Source organism: Silurus meridionalis, chromosome 8 (genome assembly GCF_014805685.1).
Source record: "Silurus meridionalis isolate SWU-2019-XX chromosome 8, ASM1480568v1, whole genome shotgun sequence".
NCBI classification, from domain to species: Eukaryota; Metazoa; Chordata; class Actinopteri; order Siluriformes; family Siluridae; genus Silurus; species Silurus meridionalis.
Genome location: NC_060891.1, coordinates 9,361,054 through 9,380,643, shown reverse-complemented (window position 1 = coordinate 9,380,643; position 19,590 = coordinate 9,361,054). Strand labels below are relative to the sequence as shown.

The 19,590-nt window shown below is 39.6% G+C and overlaps 3 protein-coding genes, 1 long non-coding RNA gene and 1 pseudogene across 4 annotated transcripts in view; 2 read left to right on the top strand and 3 right to left on the bottom strand.

The window, feature by feature from the left end:
• Positions 1-19,590, top strand: part of LOC124389743 — a 379,509-nt gene that overhangs the window by 145,632 nt on the left and 214,287 nt on the right. The window lies entirely within an intron of this gene.
• Positions 293-410, bottom strand: LOC124390701 (annotated as a pseudogene).
• LOC124390066 (polyadenylate-binding protein 1-like 2) overlaps positions 10,810-19,590 on the top strand; it is a gene marked incomplete at its 3' end in the record, with an annotated part of 369,871 nt that continues 361,090 nt past the window's right edge. Inside the window, exons 1-2 of the mRNA XM_046855759.1 lie at positions 10,810-11,041; positions 11,105-11,301. Coding sequence (XP_046711715.1) covers positions 10,864-11,041; positions 11,105-11,301 — 375 coding nt within the window. The remainder of the gene's footprint in view (positions 11,042-11,104; positions 11,302-19,590) is intronic.
• On the bottom strand, positions 15,222-16,138 carry LOC124389748. Its single transcript, XR_006926630.1, has 4 exons — positions 16,099-16,138; positions 15,833-16,009; positions 15,587-15,682; positions 15,222-15,326 (listed from the first exon to the last, which is right to left on the bottom strand). It is a non-coding gene; the product is annotated as an uncharacterized LOC124389748 (long non-coding RNA).
• LOC124389764 (serine/threonine-protein kinase pim-2-like) lies at positions 16,170-17,597 on the bottom strand. Its single transcript, XM_046855237.1, has 5 exons — positions 17,516-17,597; positions 17,118-17,210; positions 16,906-16,997; positions 16,645-16,695; positions 16,170-16,469 (listed from the first exon to the last, which is right to left on the bottom strand). Exons 1-5 carry the CDS (start codon positions 17,535-17,537, stop codon positions 16,170-16,172), a joined length of 558 nt encoding a protein of 185 aa, XP_046711193.1. The 5' UTR covers positions 17,538-17,597.

The window sequence follows — 19,590 nt, the reverse complement described above, 5'->3', positions numbered from 1 at the left end:
CAAGAACAAAAACAATACAAACAAAAACAGGGTGTGGTGAGCCTCTCTCATCTACTGCAGCCAAACACTACCTCAAAAAAGCAGCTCTCTAGTGCCTCTCAGAGTGGTATAACCGTAAGTAAGAACTGCCGTTTCAAAATGCCAATTTATTTTTGCTTGTCAGTTTGTTTCTTTGTTTATATGCGTTTTCTGCTATTCCAGTTGAACTTTTATCACAATTTATCCACCATAGTAGATGTTCATCTATAAATAAAGCATTAAAGCAAATAAAAGCCTAATATAAAAAATCTAAAGCTTACAGCACCTGGTGTTCCCAGGCGATCTCCCATCCAAATACTAACCAGGCCTGACCCTGCTTAGCTTCCGAGATCGACGAGATTGTGCATTCTCAGAGTGGTATGGCTGTAAGCGTGAACTGCTGTTTCAAATTGCCAATTTATTTTTGCTTGTCAGTTTGTTTGAGGGTGTTTTTGGCCCCTTGAGAGATTTTGACATGCTCTTACATTTGGTTCTTTTTAGTTGCTTTTGAAATATATTATTGACAAAAGACTTATTACACTGTATTCAGCACAAACTAAGCTACCATAATATGTAAACAGCTTATGTGTGTGTGTGTTTGTATTTTGACAAAATAAGGTTTATGCGTGGTTTTTAAAAAAGCAAAAAAAAAACCCTCACTGAAATAAGGCCACAAAACCTATAGTAAACATGTTTTCACAAGACTTTTCAAGAACAGATCTTCTACTGTAGGTTTTTTTTTAAATCATGTGAAAATCATCCTGCCTGCTCATTCACATTAAACAATACATTGATTTAAAATTTAAAAGACACTTTATACTTTGAAAGGCCATATGCGAAGAGTCGTCGACATGCTGTGACTGACAGCTTCGTAGACAATGGATCGCATAATGAGCTGTCGATTACATAATGAGCTGTGGATCACTGAGCCAGGATCACAGTGAGAAGTACAGTACTACAAGAAAGAATGTGTTTCCTTTGTGGTTTATTTAAAATGCATAAAAAAATCCCTGTGCCACTCAGTTCCTGTTCAACTGAAGACACAGGTGAATATCGCATGCCAGGCATTTCCATGGTGTTTTGTGGTGCTTACTGTAAGAAAGGATTCCTATTCAGTTGTAGTTCCTCGCTTCACCACTAGAGGGAGACATACAGTTTACCAAGCAATGACAAGCTCAGGGTAGTTAGTGTTAGCTTTGCATGCTACCATCCTCTCATCCACGGCTAAATGTCTTCTAGGATGATAAATTGCTTTGCATGTCTTACGGATTGTGTCCATAAGCGGTTTCACTTTGAACAGACGGTCATGTTCAGATGTGCCCCTCTTTCTGTCATTTTCTTTGTCTGCATCTGGGTGACTTGTGTACATTCCACGAAATTGTCCTATATCTGTCCCTTGACATAAATGTTGCTGGAAAGGGAACTGTGAAAATACTGCTCTGTCGCCAGTAGTCTATGATGGAGGGCAACTTTACCATTGGCATGTAAAATAAGAGCCCAATGTAGCGATACATCTCACTCACGGTTACATCTCTCCATTTATATTTGCGTCCCTTGGCTATTGACTTGGCAGCTTGAGCATTTGTGTTGTGGCACAGAGTTGACACAAAACTGTCCGGAAAAAAACATTTTATATAGACTACATGGAGAATGAGAGTCAGAAGACCTCAGTTGAGGTCCAGGTTCACGTGCGGGCAGGAATCGCAGAGTCTGTGGAACTGTGTCATTATGTGTCTGATCCTTCCATGACATGGTGGACTGTGTGTGCTGCCTTTGCCCTTTTTGGAGCAGGTGCTTGATCACATCTGTTTATGAAACACACACACACACACACACACACACACACACACACACACCTCACTAATTGTGTCATTGGTAAAGTTGTTTGCATATGTCATACAATGCAATAATGATTCAAACTAAATATAATTAAAGGCCTGTGTGGCCTGGTGTTAGTTTCCAGTGACGGTAAGGGTGATGCAGCTACATTCCCAAAAATAATCAAACAATATATTTTAGGATGATGAATACACTTGAACAATATATATTTGTTAGCATGCATTGTATAGCCTATAGGCCTATTTGTTGATGGGCAATAGGACAGATAAATGTTTGTTGATGGGCCATAGACCATAATGCTTCTCAGACATTTACACCATCACCATTTACAGCTGAGCAAAAATATTGTCTTTGATTAAGTTGTTTGCATGTCATACAATGCAATAATGATTTAAACTAAATATAATTTAAGAAAATATAAAATATGTACTTACTCATGATGATTCTTGGTCGAACTCAAAATGGAGCGACGCCTGCGTGGCCTGGTATGAGTTTCCAGTGAAGGCAGTGGTGATGCAGCCACATTCCTAAAAATAACCAAACAATACATTTTAGGATGATGAATACACTTGAACAATATATATTTGTTAGCATGCATTGTACATATAGCATTTACACCTCAGCATTCTGGAACATCTCTGCTAGCTAACAATACATAACAGCCTTTCAGGATGATCAGTGACACCAACCACAAGAACTGAGGCTAATCTATAACTTTATATAACGTCAACAATATTTAGGGCATACAATTACAAACATTTAATGTTACAAATGAGCAGATATTGGCAGATTTTTGTTGTAACATTGAAAGGCAATGCTGACAAAAGCTAGGCAGAGATGTCTACAAACAATATTAGTTTTATATGATCAGAATGTAAGACTAAATAACTTACCCATCGTAGCAACCTGAATTGTCAGAATCGCAATCTTCTTTGGATGAAAAGGTATATTCTTTATAACCCTTCAAAACCATCTGAAGTGCTTCCTCACCGGTATAGCGTGTCAAATCGTGTAACTCAATGTGTGAACTGTTTTACCTGTGAATAGCGGGGGGGCGTAAATTATCAGATAATGAGCTGCAGTGGAAAATCTGTGCCTCTACTTGGTTTCACATGATTTCTATTCATTGGAAACATGTTTTTTATTCCACCAACTTATTCTAAACTACTATATACTTTAAGCTGTCTAAAGATATATTTTTTATTTCCGTGTGTCGGCTATTGGCCGAGTTTCAGCGATTTTTGATGACGTGTTTCTAAACGAAGATCACGCAGACAAAGGCGACAGACGGCGCACCCTGACTATTTTAGTAATTTAAAAAAAAAACAACGTTCTGTTTATATAGTGAGCATGCACAAATAAAAGTAGACCCTTTACAGATTTAAATGATGTATTACTTTGACATGTTTGATCAAATATGACAGAGCAGTTTAAGCTCTTTTTGCTGGCATCTGAAAAAAAAGCACGTTTGGGCGCCGGCGGCAATTCAGACTCCAGAGGGTTAACAGCACAAGTTGATAATGTGCATGTGATCAGATGTTCTGGAGCACAAGGTTATGATGTGAGACGTGTTATGTGTAGGCTTAGCTAAAAAGATATGTTTTTAATCTGCACTTAAACTGGGTGAGTGTGTCTGAGCCCCGGACACTGTCAGGAAGACTATTCCAGAGTTTGAGAGCTAAATGTGAAAATGCTCTACCGCCTTTAGTGGACGTTGCTATTCTAGGAACTACTAGAAGCCCAAAGTTTTGAGATCTCAGGGAGCATGACGGATAGTAGCGTGTTAAAAGACTGAATAGAAACATGGGAGTCAAACCATTTAGGGCTTTATAAGTAAATAGCAGTAGTTTGTAGTCGATTCGAAACTTAACAGGAAGCCAATGTAGGGACGATAAGATTGGGGTTATATGATCATATTTTCTTGACCTTGTAAGAACTCTTGCTGCCGCATTCTGAACTAACTGAAGCTTGTTTATTAATGATGCAGGACATGCATTACAATAGTCTATTCTGGAGGTCATTAACTTATGGACGAGCTTTTCTTTATCGGATATAGATAACATTTTTCTTAACTTAGAAATATTTCTAAGGTGAAAGAAGGCTGCTTTTGTAACTTGACTGATATGATTTTTAAATATAAGTTCCTGTACAGTTCATGTCTGAAAGAACAATTTAATAGAAATTACTATGCATGGGTTTCCTGTTTAACATATATTTCATGTAGTTCTAACACTCTCATGTCACTTATAGTTATGTTGTGATAAAAAAAAAACCTTGATAAAATGTGCAGAAATGTTTTAATGTTTTTGTGAGAAAATACAGAGACTCAGATCATTCAAGTCTCCCCTCATCAGGTGGTGAGGGCACTACATTTTGGAGGCACCAATGGGATGAATGCAGTGTGAGTTGGCTTTCAGTGACAACAGCTGGCTTCCAGTGCCATTCACCCTCCTACTCAGCCCAGGTGACCAGTGGGGTAAAGATGTTCAGGAAGGAATTTACCAGCAATCTGAGGTTGGGCTCCGGATTACTTCCTGTTTGGGAGGTCCCTAAGATTACCTGTTGATCTACTGTTCAGCTTGACACCGAAAACAGAAACCATTGTTTATATGGAGTATGTAAAGAGATGGAGACAAGAGATGCAGGAAGCATTGGAAATCACCAGACAGACTGCAAAAAAGATGGCAGAAAGAAAGAAGAGAAACTATGATTGGAAGGTGTGAGGTTCTATGTTATGTTCTGGGGATCGTGTTTAAGTAAAGAGCTTGACACCTAGAAGTTTTCTTCTGCTCATATCTTTCCATGTCTTCTTCTTCTTCTTCTTTCGGCTGCTCCCATTAGGGGTTGCCAGAGCGGATCATCCGTCTCCATACCACCCTGTCCTCTACATCTGCCTCTTTCACACCAACTACCTGCATGTCTTCCCTCACCACATCCATGAAGCTCCTCCTTGGCCTTCCTCTTTTCCTCCTACCTGGTGGCTCCATCTTCAGCATTCTTCTACCAATATAATTCATGTCCCTCCTCTGCACATGTCCAAACCATCTCAATCTCGCCTCCCTCACCTTGTCACCAAAACATCCTACATGTGCTGTCCCTCTAATAAACTCATTTCTAATCTTGTCCATCCTCGTCACTCCCAACGAAAACCTTAACATCTTCAGCTCTGCTACCTCCAGCTCTGCCTCCTGCCTTTTACTCAATGCCACTGTCTCTAATCCATACAACATCGCAGGTCTCACCACAGTCCTAAAAAAACTTTCCCTTTCATTCTTGCAGATACCCTACTATCACAAATCACTCCTGTCACTCTTCTCCACCACTCCACCCTGCCTGCACTCTTTTCTTTACTTCTCTAACACACTCTCCATTACTTTGCACTGTTGACCCCAGGTACCTGAACTCCTCCACCTTCTCCACCTCTTCTTCCTGCAACCGCATCACTCCACTGCCCTCCCTCTCATTCACACACATGTACTCTGTCTTACTCCTACTGACTTTCATTCCCCTTCTCTCCAGCGCATATCTCCACCTCTCCAGGCTCTTCTCAACCTGCTCTACTCTCACCACAAATCACAATATCATCTGCAAACATCATAGTCCAGGGGACTCCTGTCTGACCTCGTCCGTCAACCTGTCCATCACCACTGCAAACAGGAAAGGGCTCAGGGCGATCCTTGATGCAGTCAACCTTCACCCTGAACCAGTCTGTCGTACCTACTGCACACTTCACTGCCGTCACACTGTCCTCATACATGTCCTGCACCACCCTCACATACTTCTCTGACACACCTGACTTCCTCATACAATACCACAACTCCTCTCTTGGCACTCTGTCGTCGCTTTCTCTAAATCCACAAATACACAATGCAATTCCTTCTGTCCTTCTCTATACTTCCCCATCAACATCCTCAAAGCAAATAAGGCATCTGTGGTGCTCTTCCTCGGCATGAAACCATACTGTTGCTCACAGATGGTCACCTCTTCTCTCAGCCTGGCTTCCACTACTCTTTCCCATAACTTCATGGTGTGACTGATCAACTTAATTCCCCTGTAGTTACTGCAGGTCTGCACATCTCCTTATGCTTAAAGATCAGTACCAGCACATTCCTTCTCCATTCCTCAGGCATCCTCTCCCCTTCCAGAATCCTGTTAAACAATCTGGTTAAAAACTCCACTGCCATCTCTCCTAAACATCTCCATGCTTCTACCGGTATGTCATCTGGTCCAACCGACTTTCCATTCTTCATCCTCTTAATCGCTGCTCTCAATTCCTCCCTAATAATCCTATCTACATCCTGCTTCACCAACTCCACATCCTCCAACCTTCTCTCTCTCTGATTTTCCTCATTCATCAGCTGCTCAAAATACTCCTCCACCTTCTCCACCTCTTCTTCCTGCAACCGCATCACTCCACTGCCCTCCCTCTCATTCACACACATGTACTCTGTCTTACTCCTACTGACTTTCATTCCCCTTCTCTCCAGCGCATATCTCCACCTCTCCAGGCTCTTCTCAACCTGCTCTCTACTCTCACCACAAATCACAATATCATCTGCAAACATCATAGTCCAGGGGACTCCTGTCTGACCTCGTCCGTCAACCTGTCCATCACCACTGCAAACAGGAAAGGGCTCAGGGCGATCCTTGATGCAGTCCAACCTTCACCCTGAACCAGTCTGTCGTACCTACTGCACACTTCACTGCTGTCACACTGTCCTCATACATGTCCTGCACCACCCTCACATACTTCTCTGACACACCTGACTTCCTCATACAATACCACAACTCCTCTCTTGGCACTCTGTCGTCGCTTTCTCTAAATCCACAAATACACAATGCAATTCCTTCTGTCCTTCTCTATACTTCTCCATCAACATCCTCAAAGCAAATAAGGCATCTGTGGTGCTCTTCCTCGGCATGAAACCATACTGTTGCTCACAGATGGTCACCTCTTCTCTCAGCCTGGCTTCCACTACTCTTTCCCATAACTTCATGGTGTGACTGATCAACTTAATTCCCCTGTAGTTACTGCAGGTCTGCACATCTCCCTTATGCTTAAAGATCGGTACCAGCACATTCCTTCTCCATTCCTCAGGCATCCTCTCCCCTTCCAGAATCCTGTTAAACAATCTGGTTAAAAACTCCACTGCCATCTCTCCTAAACATCTCCATGCTTCTACCGGTATGTCATCTGGTCCAACCGACTTTCCATTCTTCATCCTCTTAATCGCTGCTCTCACTTCCTCCTTACTAATCCTATCTACATCCTGCTTCACCAACTCCACATCCTCCAACCTTCTCTCTCTGATTTTCCTCATTCATCAGCTGCTCAAAATACTCCCTCCACCTTCTCAACACACTCTCCTCACTAGTCAACACATTTCCCTCTCCATCCTTTATTGCTCTAACTTGCAGTACATCCTTCCCAGCTCGGTCCCTCTGCCTGGCCAATCGGTATAAATCCTTTTCTCCTTCCTTAGTGTCCAACCTCTTATACAGCTCCTCATATGCCTTTTCCTTGGCTTTCGCCACATCCCTTTTTACCTGCTGCCGCATCTCCTTGTACTCCTGCCTACTTTTCTCATCACTCTGTCGATCCCACTTCTGTTTTGCCAACCTTTCTCCTAATGCTCTCCTGCACTTCCTCATTCCACCACCACGTCTCCTTGTCTTGCTTTCTATTTCCAGATGTCACACCAAGTACTTTTCTAGCTGCCTCCTCATCACTCCTGCAGTAGTTGCCCAGTTATCCAGCACCTCTTCACCACCACCAAGCCCCTGTCTGACCTCTTCCTGAACCTCACACTACACTCTTCCTCCTTCAGTTTCCACCATCTTATTCTTCTTTCAATCCTTACTCTACTTTTCTTCTTCGCCTCCAAAACCATCCTACAGACCACCATCCGATGCTGTCTAGCTACACTGTCCCCGCCAACACCTTACAGTCTCCAATCTCCTTCAGGTTGCATCTCCTGCATAGCACATAGTCCACCTGTGTGCACCTTCCTCCACTCTTATACGTCACCCTATGATCCTCCTTCTTCTTAAAATACGTGTTCACCACTGCCATTTCCATCCTTTTAGCAAAATCTACCACCATCTGCCCTTCCACATTCCTCTCCTTAAAACCATACCTACCCATCACCTCCTCATCACCTCTGTTCCCTTCACCTACATGCCCATTAAAGTCTGCCCCAATCACCAATCGTTCTTTCCTAGGTACACCATCTACCACTTCATCTAATTCACTCCAGAATCTTCCTTCTCCTCCATCTCACAGCCAACTTGTGGAGCATAGGCACTGATGACATTTATCATCATCCTTCAACTTCCACCTTCACGATCATCACCCTATCAGAAACTCTCTTCACCTCCACTACACTCTTACTGTACTCTTCCTTCAGAATCACCCCTACACCATTTCCTTCCCATCCACACCATGATAAAACAGTTTAAACACACCTCCAATGTTCCTGGCCTTACTCCCTTTCCACTTGGTCTCCTGAACACACAACATATTTACCTTTCTCCTCTCCATCATATCAGCTACCTCTCTCCCTTTACCCGTCATAGTACCAACATTTAAAGTACCAACCCGAACCTCTACTCTCCTACACTGCTCCTTTTCCTGCTGTCTCTGTAGACGTCTTCCTCCTCTCCTACTCCTCCTTCGGCCACCAGTAGCCCAATTTCCACCGGTACCCTGTCGGCTAACGATACCTGTGGCGGTCGTTGTTAACCCGGGCCTTGACCGATCCGGTATGAAATTCTCATTTGTGATCCGCATATTTGATTTGGCACATGTTTTACGCTGGATGCCCTTCCTAACGCAACCCTCCCCATTTACCCGGCTTGGGACCGCACTATTTACATGCTGTTTTTTTGCACCTTTGACTGCTGCTGTATTTTTTGCACTACATTGTACTGTTTATAGTCACTTCTGGGATATAGTTTTTATTTTGTATAGTTTTTTACAGTTTTCTTGTGCAGTACTGTATAATCAAGTATACAGTAGGTTTACTGGTCGGCGCTATATAGGGTTTTGTGTCTTGTCTTGTGTCGTCTGTCTGCACTGTCTGTCTGCACTGTTTGCACCAGGTTGCACTCGATGCACTTTATGTAACTTGTGTTGTAGCTCTATGTTGTTTTGTTTGTTGTTGTTTAGTGTAGCACCAGGGTTCTGGAAAAACGTTGTCTCATTTTTACTGTGTACTGTGTACCACTGTGTATAGTAGGAATGACAATAAAAGCCTCTTGACTTGACTTGACTTGACTAAGGGTGCACTGGCTTGTGCCCCCCCAATGGCTGGGTTATAGTGTTTATTATGTGATTAAAAGCCATTATCTGTCATATTAATAATGTTTTATTGTTTAGAGAGTGTACGTGTGTTTATAGTACAGTAACATACAGTAGCTTATTAAGTAGTGGTCAAGTCTTGTGTTAGTGTAACTAGTATGTAAATGTAGTCAGTATTTTTTAGCTAAAAAGCCTAAACATGTTTCAAATGTCCCAGAAATGTTGAAAAAGTCACACAAGGCTTTAGGGGACGATGAGTGACGTCTCAAGTAAATATATATATATAAGTGATACTGCTATTTACATCCCTGAACAATGTTTGCATTTTTCTTCTCCCATGTCTCATCTAGTGATCAAATAGTGGAAACTACAGTTTTTATTTATGACCTGTGTAACTCATCTAAAACATGGCAGGCAAGAAAAAACATTACAGTGGACATGTTTTGTTTTTATTGCCTTGAAATGTTGCCTTTATGAGAATATTTATTACTAATTTTAATGTTAAAGTGTGTTATATTTATAGATCTTCATATCACTTCACTTCTGCCCTCAGACTCTCACTAGTGTACAGAGATGATTGTGGATTAAACATGTTAATGTGTGAATGTTAGATTTTCAATGTTTCTTCTTATTTAGATCTGTAAAAAACATCAAGACTAAAAGGTAAATAAAACCTGTGTTCCACACTCTTTATTGTTCTTTTACCAGGTCGTAAGTGTTTCACCTGCTGCAAGTGTTCCACCTGCTTTACTCCACTCCTACTGCTGTAGCGCCCCCTACCTCCACCCCCACCATTATACAGCCTGCACTTACATTATCAATGCTCATTCTTTATTTTTATATTTTAGAGTCATATTGTCTTTTATTGGATTTAAGATTTTTTTTTTTTCAAAAGGGAAATCAGATCTTTATTCATTAGCCGAAATGTCCATTTCTGCTCACTGCAACATTTCTGGAAATATTATCGCTCTTTTATTCTTTATTTTTATCAAATTTAGACTAAACGAAACTCATTACTGATGTGGTGTGGAAAAGTCACGTGTCCCAATACATTTGTCCACACAGTGTAGATCAGGTGCAGGATGTAGAATCACTGAAAGCATTTTAAATGGGATTCATTGGTCTGTTTTGTGTACATGCAGGATTCAGGACCATTTTTATTTTTATCATATTAATATTTAAAGTTAGTTATGTAGTAAAATTGTTTTTTTATAATGTTTGTGATTTAAGTGTCTGTGATTTATGTGTCCAACTGGTCATGTGACCAGAGTGATACTGCAGAAAAGTGTCTATGACGTCATCATAAAAATTCTAGTATCTCTTTGACAACCATCAAACAAACACACAGAAGCAATAAAAGCAGCAGCAGCGACTGATAAACATTATAACTATTCATCTACTACTGATTATCAGGTACCTGATAAGTAGCTTTGCTATATATATATATATATATATATATATATATATAGTTATTCTGAATACTTTTTAGACTGTTTTGTGCTTTTTGTTAACTTTATTATTGTACTGAGAAATGTAGAAATATAAGATCCTTTAAACCTGTATGTTTTACAATCTTTCAACATTTCAAAATAGAAACTGATTGAAGTTCACTCATAGTGATGTTTTTCTGTTTAAGACTGTAGGTTTGGTGTTTTTGCTCTTGTTTATAACTGACTGTTTGTTTGTTTGTTGTTTGTTTAGATAAAATGAATTCCAGTATTTCAGCACTGTATGTTGGTGATCTGCACCATGAAGTGACAGAAAACATGCTGATGGAGAAATTCAGCTCTGTGGGCCACGTTCACTCCATCCGGATCTGCAGGAACTGGAACACCAGCGTTTCACTCAGTTACGCCTACGTCAACTTTTACCAGCGAGCCGATGGTAATTAAATCCTCATTAAACCCCAATATACTAATGTTGTACTAATGAATGTTGTTTCCTCAGCTGAGCGAGCGTTGGCAACACTTAATTGTGAGCTCCTTATGGGGAACCCTATGGGAGTCATGTGGTCTCAGTGGGATTCCACCATGAGGAAAAGTGGCATCGGATACTTGTTCATCAAGAACTTGGACCTGGAGAAGATTGACAGCATGGCCCTTTTTGACCTGTTTTCAGTCTTTGGGAAGATCCTGTCATGCAGGGTTTGTGCTTTAAACTGTTTGGATCTGAATAACAATAAACAACAATAAACTCAATGGCAAACTTCTTAACGGCCATAAAGTGTAAGCTATTAATATAAAGTGTGGGTTTGGTCATATGAGGGGATTTCAGTCAGCATCAGGGAGTAATTTTTCTGGTGTCGGCATAAAGACTAACAGCAGTGTGTAAGAGCAGTGTCTCTGTTGTGTTACAGCTCCATCCAACACTTTAAGTCTCGTAAGGAGCGCGAGAATGAGAGGAACCACCACACCCAGGTCTTCATTAACAAGCAGAAGACCTTACTGAGACCAGAACACCAGGATAACCCTGTCCATAACATGCAGAGGATGAAGAATGTGCAGGTGAAGACTGTACCCTAAACATCTACCACCCCGTGCTGTCCACATTAAAATGATTTGATGCTGAAGTTCAATATTGCAGTTAAATGGGTTACTGGCTGAAAAGGTTAAAGACCCTCCTCTAGCTGGTTCCTCAAGAGCCTCCTGCTAGCAGTGATGATGATCTGATGAAAACAAAATGAAATGAAGTGTTAACAGCTGTGTGTGTCTTTGTGTTACAGACTCAGAATATGACTCCCTCTTTCACACCAAGCCAGGAGGTAGAGCCAAATAAAGAAAATGCCCCAGCAGTAGACACAGTTCCTGCTGTAGAAGAACTTACATCTGTGGATGAGTCCAGCTCCACCTCATGTTACAGCTGTAGAACAGAGTCCAGCTCCACCTCAAGTTCCAGCTGTAGAACAGAGTCCAGCTCCACCTCATGTTCCAGATGTGCAGGATGTATCCATGGCTGCAGCACCTCAGAAGCGCTTAACCATATACATGTTGGAGTCTGCAGATTTTGAAATGCGGAACCAGATGGCACGTAGGTGTTACACTTACACTTGCTTCAGTTAGTCCAGAATGCAGCAGCCAGAGTTCTTACAAGGTCAAAAAAATATGATCACATAACCCCGATCTTATCGTCCCTACATTGGCTTCCTGTTAAGTTTCGAATAGACCACAAACTATTACTTCTCACTTATAAAGCACTAAATGGTTTGGCTCCCAGGTATCTATCCAGTCTTTTAACACGCTACAATCCGCCACGCTCCCTGAGATCTCAAAACTCTGGGCTTCTAGTAGTTCCTAGAATAGCAAAGTCCACTAAAGGTGGTAGAGCATTTTCACATTTAGCTCCTAAACTCTGGAATAGTCTTCCTGACGGTGTTCGGGGCTCAGACAAACTCTCCCAGTTTAAGTGTAGATTAAAAACATATCTTTTTAGCAAAGCCTACACATAACACACATCACATCATAACCTTGTGCTCCAGAACATCTGATCACATGCACATTATCAACTTGTGCTGTTAATATCATGAACAGCAGCTATGCTAATTCCTCTCCACTGCTTCTCTTTCTCTCCCCATCCCGAGACACCCTGAGGTTTGGCCAGCTCCAGTCACCTCCCACCTCGTGATGATTACGGACCTTTGAAAAAGTAGATGGCGAACTCACAAACATCCCGAACCATCTAGAGACGTACCAGTGCCATTTGGATCCCGCTACATGTGTGGAGTTTTGACATTGGACCTCCTGGAGTGTTTAAAGGCTCTGGCATGGAGAAGCTGATGCTGGATCTGTGGTGATCACAAATGCTGAGCTCATAAAACTCGGAGCTACTAACCATATAGACTGTATAAGACTGCAGAAAGAACATCACTTATAATCTTATACTCCAGTAATCATGTTAGTTCTTGTTATTGTTGAAAAATTTATGATCAAACTCTTGATGTCACCCAGATGAGGATGGGTTCCCCTTTTGAGTCTGGTTCCTCTCAAGGTTTCTTCCTCATAACATCTAAGGGAGTTTTTCCTTGCCACAGTCGCCACGGCTTGCTCATCAGGGACAAATTCACACCATTCACCATCACTGTTGATTTGTGTAAAGCAGCTTTGAGACAATGTCTGTTGTGAAAAGCGCTATACAAATAAACTTTACTTGACTTGACTTGACTTACACACACACACGCAGTTTCAGTCTCTCTCTCTCTCTCTTTCTCTCTCTCTCTCTCTCTCTCTCTCTCTCTGTCTGCAGATAATCACCTGTTGCCTCTGATAGAGAAAATCCACCTGGCTGAAGCGAATAAAATGTAATGATTGGGAGTGAAAACAACTTTGAAATCATTAACATGATTTCAGATCCTGATCTTCTGCGAGCCGAGGTAAGCAATACCTGCACTAATTGGCTACATTTTACATCAATTATTTTGTTTCCATAATGCTACTGGCTGAAAATAAAAGGTGTAAAATGATAGGTGGTGCAGAACGTAGAGTGTAGACTAAAGTCCAAGATTCCGAATCTTCTACCTTTTTTTTTTTTTAATAGGTTGTCTCATTTGTTTTGTAACACTATATTCTACCAGCCATATTTGGTTTTTTTTACCACCATGATAGTGTTTTTTATGCGAAAGTTATTCTGAAACATATACAAACAATACGTAACAAAAGAATAACCGTCTAAATTACAACACTATTGTTTGGTTTGAGCAAAAATGCTTTACAGCATGTTGTTCAGTGGAGCCTTATCTTTCCTAATAAACTGGGATTATCAGCAGTGGATGCATTTGTGACTCGTTATTACAATAATTGTGTAAGTACTGCATTTTTGTATGCATGTTGTTGGTGTGTACTGCTTACACAGGTTCAGCAAATACATTCGTTATATGTTTTCCATTGAAAAACAGTGATCTAAAATCAATGCTTGAGGCTCAGACCTTTAGAATGATTTTTTTATTAAATTTATTGTTAAACATTAACACCTCCGAACAATGGGATATCAGTCGCGCTGCGCTGAAGGCTGAGGGGTTGGACATTGCACAAGTTGGACATTGGAAAGCAAACAATATTCACTACATGCACAACTTTGAATCTCTGTTCCTGTGTGTCTTTTACAAAATGCAATTCCAGAATTATGAATTTGATGCCAGCAGCACAATCTCTTTTCTTTGAAGTCAGTGCCTAGTTTTAAGAATGAGCTGCTCCAAAGTATCACTAATTAGCTAATAAGGTGAATTTATTTCTTTTTTTGTCACTTGGTTAAGATCAGATGTTATGTAGGACATTCAGAGCATTCCTTCAGAATTATTTGGGAAGTGCAGTATTCAGGTGACGCTATAATCTAACATAACGACTTTTTAATGAGATTTAATGTAATGCCCAATTGGTGAAGGTGTTGGTTTTGAAATCTAACAAGGTTTCTGTGTGCAGCATTAAAGAATTCTTACCATGTGTCAACTCCAGACTGTCAAAAGTGCAGTTGCTGTTGCTTCTTCTGCTGAGTTCATTATTGTAATTATGTTTAGGGCTTAAATGGGGCAGAGATCTGCTGCTGCGATGGCCAAGAGGTTCAGACGTTGGACGTGAAATCCAAATTGGTTTCCCTGTTTTAGCGCAATGTGAAGGGTGCTTGCAAAAACTGATTTGTGTCTCATGATATTTTGACTGAGGGCTTTAGCATGTGATGTCTCGAGATCACACGTAGCTTCCCCCAAACTGCACCTGTACTGTTTGCTGGTCAGACTGCTACATTAGCAGACTCAGCAAAACACCCATCTGTTTACCATTGTTCTTTGCAATGGGTCCGATTCTCTGTGTTTGTGTGCTCGGACGTTCTAGAGGAGATCATCATGTGGCATGCAGTGGCAGAAGATCTTTACTACTGTGAATTGACACGCTTCTAGCTGCATGAAGTTGCTTCATAATTATTGATTAATTGTTTTTGTTTGTTTGGTTTGTTTTAGAAACAAAAATGTACATTTCTGCCATTGGCAGACACCCTTATCAAAAGAACACATCCTGGTAGTTGGTAAATAGGTCATGAGCTAAGAGTACAATCAGTCAACTCTACACTACAACTCTTTTTTTAATAGGAAAAGCACATATTTATTTTTTATTTTACACACAGGTGGTACTGAGGAGATGTCGAGAAGATTCGTTCTGCCCAAAGAGAGCCCATTGGACCTTTCCTGTAAAACAAAATACAGATATATATTAAATAAAACATAATAAATATGACCTTCAACTGCAATAAATACTAGATATTTTTCTTTAACTTTTTATGTAATTATTTTAAATTATTTCTTTTGCATATAATATTGTTAGCAAAGCCATCTCTATTATTGCAAAGCTAGGTACCAATGTAATACCGATCACATAAACTGGACATCTTTATTTTACACTAACTGACTTCACTTAATTTAGGTCTTTACTATTTGTCCTTACTGACCTTGCCTCCTGAACCAGTGATGTCCGAGGATCTGATTGAGGGTTGGTCGGCTATTAGGGTCTCTTTGCAGGCACCACCCAATGAAATCTTGGGAAGCTGTGTGTGTGCAGTAATGTATATTGTTTAAAACGTCCATTTGGTAACCAGAACATCTAATTCATATGATAATTATTATAGTTAAACCTTTTTCACAGTATAGTTTTTTTCAGATTTTTGTACAGGATTAAATGCAAATAATCTTCACACCTTTGGACAACTCATCAGGGATGAACAGGTGGCCTTCAACAATTTCTTTTTCTCCACCAAAGGGCTGCATTCTACACAATAATATGTATGAGAGCACGCCCAGACCCCAGATGGTGAAAGGTTCCGCCTCGTATTCTTTATCAACATAACATTCAGGTGGGATGTAAATGTCAGTGCCTGTGTGAAAGACAGAAAGAATATCATCAGTAAGATTACAAGATCTGATGATGCAGCATCAAATCTGTTCATCTTAGAGGTGTAATTACCAGCATGTTCAGTGTATGTGGTGTCCTTATGTAGGACGCCTAAGCGAAATCAATCAGCTTGACTTGAAGAGTCAGAGGTTCAAGAGAACATTTTCAGCTTTGATGTCTCGATGAAACACACCTTGATTACGGCAGTGACATGCGGCAAGAACAATTTGCTGCACGATAAATATAATTTCAGTTTCAATCATTATGTTATTCGTCAAAAAGTCGAAAAGGTCAACACAGGGGTCGGGCCGCTCCAGGACCAAGATGATGGCATCAGGTGTCTCAAACCATTCTAGCAGCTGTATTACGAATGGACAATGAGGCGGCTTGCACACGAGTTCTAATAATGCCACCTCAACAGGCAGGCTGCGTGCGTCACCGGCCTAAAAACAGAGTGGAAATGAATACAGTAGTACTGGATTGGGTTCAGTAGTACTGGATTCTGAATGAAGCTGATCAAAATGTGAAATAAATAAAAACCATAACAGCCATCCAATGATGATTTAAATCATAAACCTCTAGTTCACAAAAGTACAAAAAGAAATTAAGTTCACTTACAATGGTGATGTTTTGATGATTATTTATTTTGTTCATGATTTTCAGGGCCACCTGCAAAAAGAGGAAAAGAAGTTGAAGTCATTGCTCCCATAGAACTTCATTTCAGTTACCAAGAGTAACTCACCAATGAGATAACAAACGTCTGTCTATTTAAACTTGGATATAAACAAAGGACTTGATTTCCGTGAATGAATATAACAAAGCATCGAACCTATTTTTTTTCATTCATTGCCAGTTAAATGTATTTGTGCTGATATTCACCTTTTTACCATCTGATATTCGAACCCCTGCGTAGACGCAACCAAAGCTTCCATACCCAAGCAGCTCTCCCAGGATGTAGTGATCATAAATGTCTGTTAAACAAAAGATACAAATAACTGGTGAAACTCATTTTCAGAGATACTTCGTCAGGTAACTGCTGTAATGAGTCCAGAATGTTAAAGCAGGGTAGGATCCTGTTTTCTTTCTCATACCTCTCTTTTTGGTCTGGAGCTCAGGTTGTTCATGAGCTTCATGTGTCATTTTTCTCTTTAGTGGCTTGTACTGTTTTTCATTAAAGTGTTGTCCTGGTTAAAAAATAGTCCATAAATTACTGATATGACAGGATATAGTACATTTTTTATCCACATTGGAAGTCTTCCGCTTTTGTCACTTAATACAAAAACCTCACGAGTCAGAAACCACCCTCCATTTCTATTCGTGTAAAAGTGATATTTCTAACATTGAATAACATTCCTACTACACAGTACATTTAAAGAAACAGAGTAGTATGGAGACGGATAATCCGCTGTAGTGACCACTAATGGGAGCAGAAGAAAAAGAAGATTTACATTTACAACAAGAATCTAAAAGTTACAAATAGACAACTTGCCGTTAGCTGATGTGAAATCCATCACTGCCAGAAGTGAAAAAAAGTCAGTGTAATGAAACTAATTGTAGTGAAAAGATGAGTTTTTAATTCTTCTTGTTTTCTTCTTCCTTCTTCTCCTTCAAACAGGCAACAAATGAATATCTAAATTCCGAGACATGATGTTTGTGTACAGGTCTCTATGACAACGGCAGTTTTTTTTTCTTTTCAGTGTTTCAGGATTCAATGTTCACTACACAACACTGTCCATATCATCTATATAACATGTTTGCACATATGTATTGTTTAATGCATGAAAATAATATTGAATGTAATATAAAAATGTAAATGTTTAATGTATTAAACTTTGTATTTGCATTACATTATTGTGCGGGACGCTTTAAAAGACTGATCACTTCGTGTAGAAATAGGGGGGTAGAATCAAGGCGGGTGGCTTTTAAAAGCAAATGATTATTTTTATGATTATTAAATGATTATTATATATATGTTCTAGATATTTGCAAAATCTATATTGAAGGCCCTCTTCCTTCATTTTGTTTAAATGTCTGTTAAACAAAAGATACAAATAACCAGTGAAACTCATTTTCAGAGACCCAGCTCTGTGATACTTCGGCAGGTAACAGCTGTAATGAGTCCAGAATGTTAAAGCAGGGTAGGCTATATATATATATATATATATATATATATATATATATATATATATATATATATATATATACACAAATTCTGTTATCAGTACTTTTATAAAATTACTTAAATGTTCATTAACCTCTAACTAAGGTCAACAATAAAATAAAGTAAAAAGCTATTTCTTCCTATTCCTTTGCAAATTATTTAAATACTGTTAGTAATGTCATTAGCTAGCTACACTGATAATTAATTATTTATTTTGATATTTTTGTTTGATGATAACACGTTCAGTAATTTATTTATGGTGACACACTGACCCACTATTTGGGAACATTTTTGTTGACTCTCTACAGTAAAATTGAAGCAGAAAATGTCATTTTCATTTAGCTGGATATGAATATAATTGCATTTGCAAAAACACTAAATATGCACTATATAACTATTTATTTCTTGTGATAGAAGAGTATCTGTGAGAGTGAAAGGAAAAGTTTATAGGACTGTGGTGAGACCTGCGATGTTCTATGGTTTAGAGACAGTGGCATTGAGTACAAGACAGGAGGTGGAGCTGGAGGTAGCAGAGCTGAAGATGTTGAGTTTTCACTGACGAGGATGGACAAGATTAGAAACGAGTTTATTAGAGGGCCAGCGCAGGTAGGACGTTTTGGAGACCAGGTGAGGGAGGCGAGATTGATATGGTTTGGACATGTTCAGAGGAGGGACATGGGGTATATCGCTAGAAGAATGCTGAGGATGGAGCCACCAAGAAGGAGGAAAAGAGGAAGGCCAAGGAGGCGGTTTATGGATGTGGTGAAGTAGGACATGCAGGTATTTGGGTTGAAAGATGGGTATGGAGACAGATGATCCGCTGTGGGGACCCCTAATGGGAAAAGCCAATAGAAGATGATGATGCACTATTTAACCAAATCAACAGTCAAAGTGAAGATCCATCTTAAATAACCCACATTTAAAAGGTGATATTAACCAGTTCCACTTCAGGTGAGTGACAGTTATTTATATCCAGTGGACATAGAGTCTAGTTGTATGCTGCACGTCTTTATTTGGTGAACTAGTGTATAGGTTTGTTACCGTCATGGAGGCCTCTCATCTAAGCCCTCGGCCCTCTGCGATTGCCTGCTCTCCCTATAGCCAGCGCCGGCCCTGTATCTGAGAATACTTTTTCTTTTTTTAAAACAAACTGAATTGAACTTTAAAGTGAACATTTTTTCTGCACAAACATTTTTATATAAATATTTATATAATTAATAATTATTAATAAAAAAATTAAAACTTAATATATAAACATAAAAAATATAATAACATGCAAGATTAATATCATACTTATATTTTATTATTATTTATAAAGAAAGAATTAAATGATAATGTAGAATTATTATTATTATATATTTTTTCCTTCTTCTTCTTCTTCTTGTTCTTTCTCTTTTTTTTGC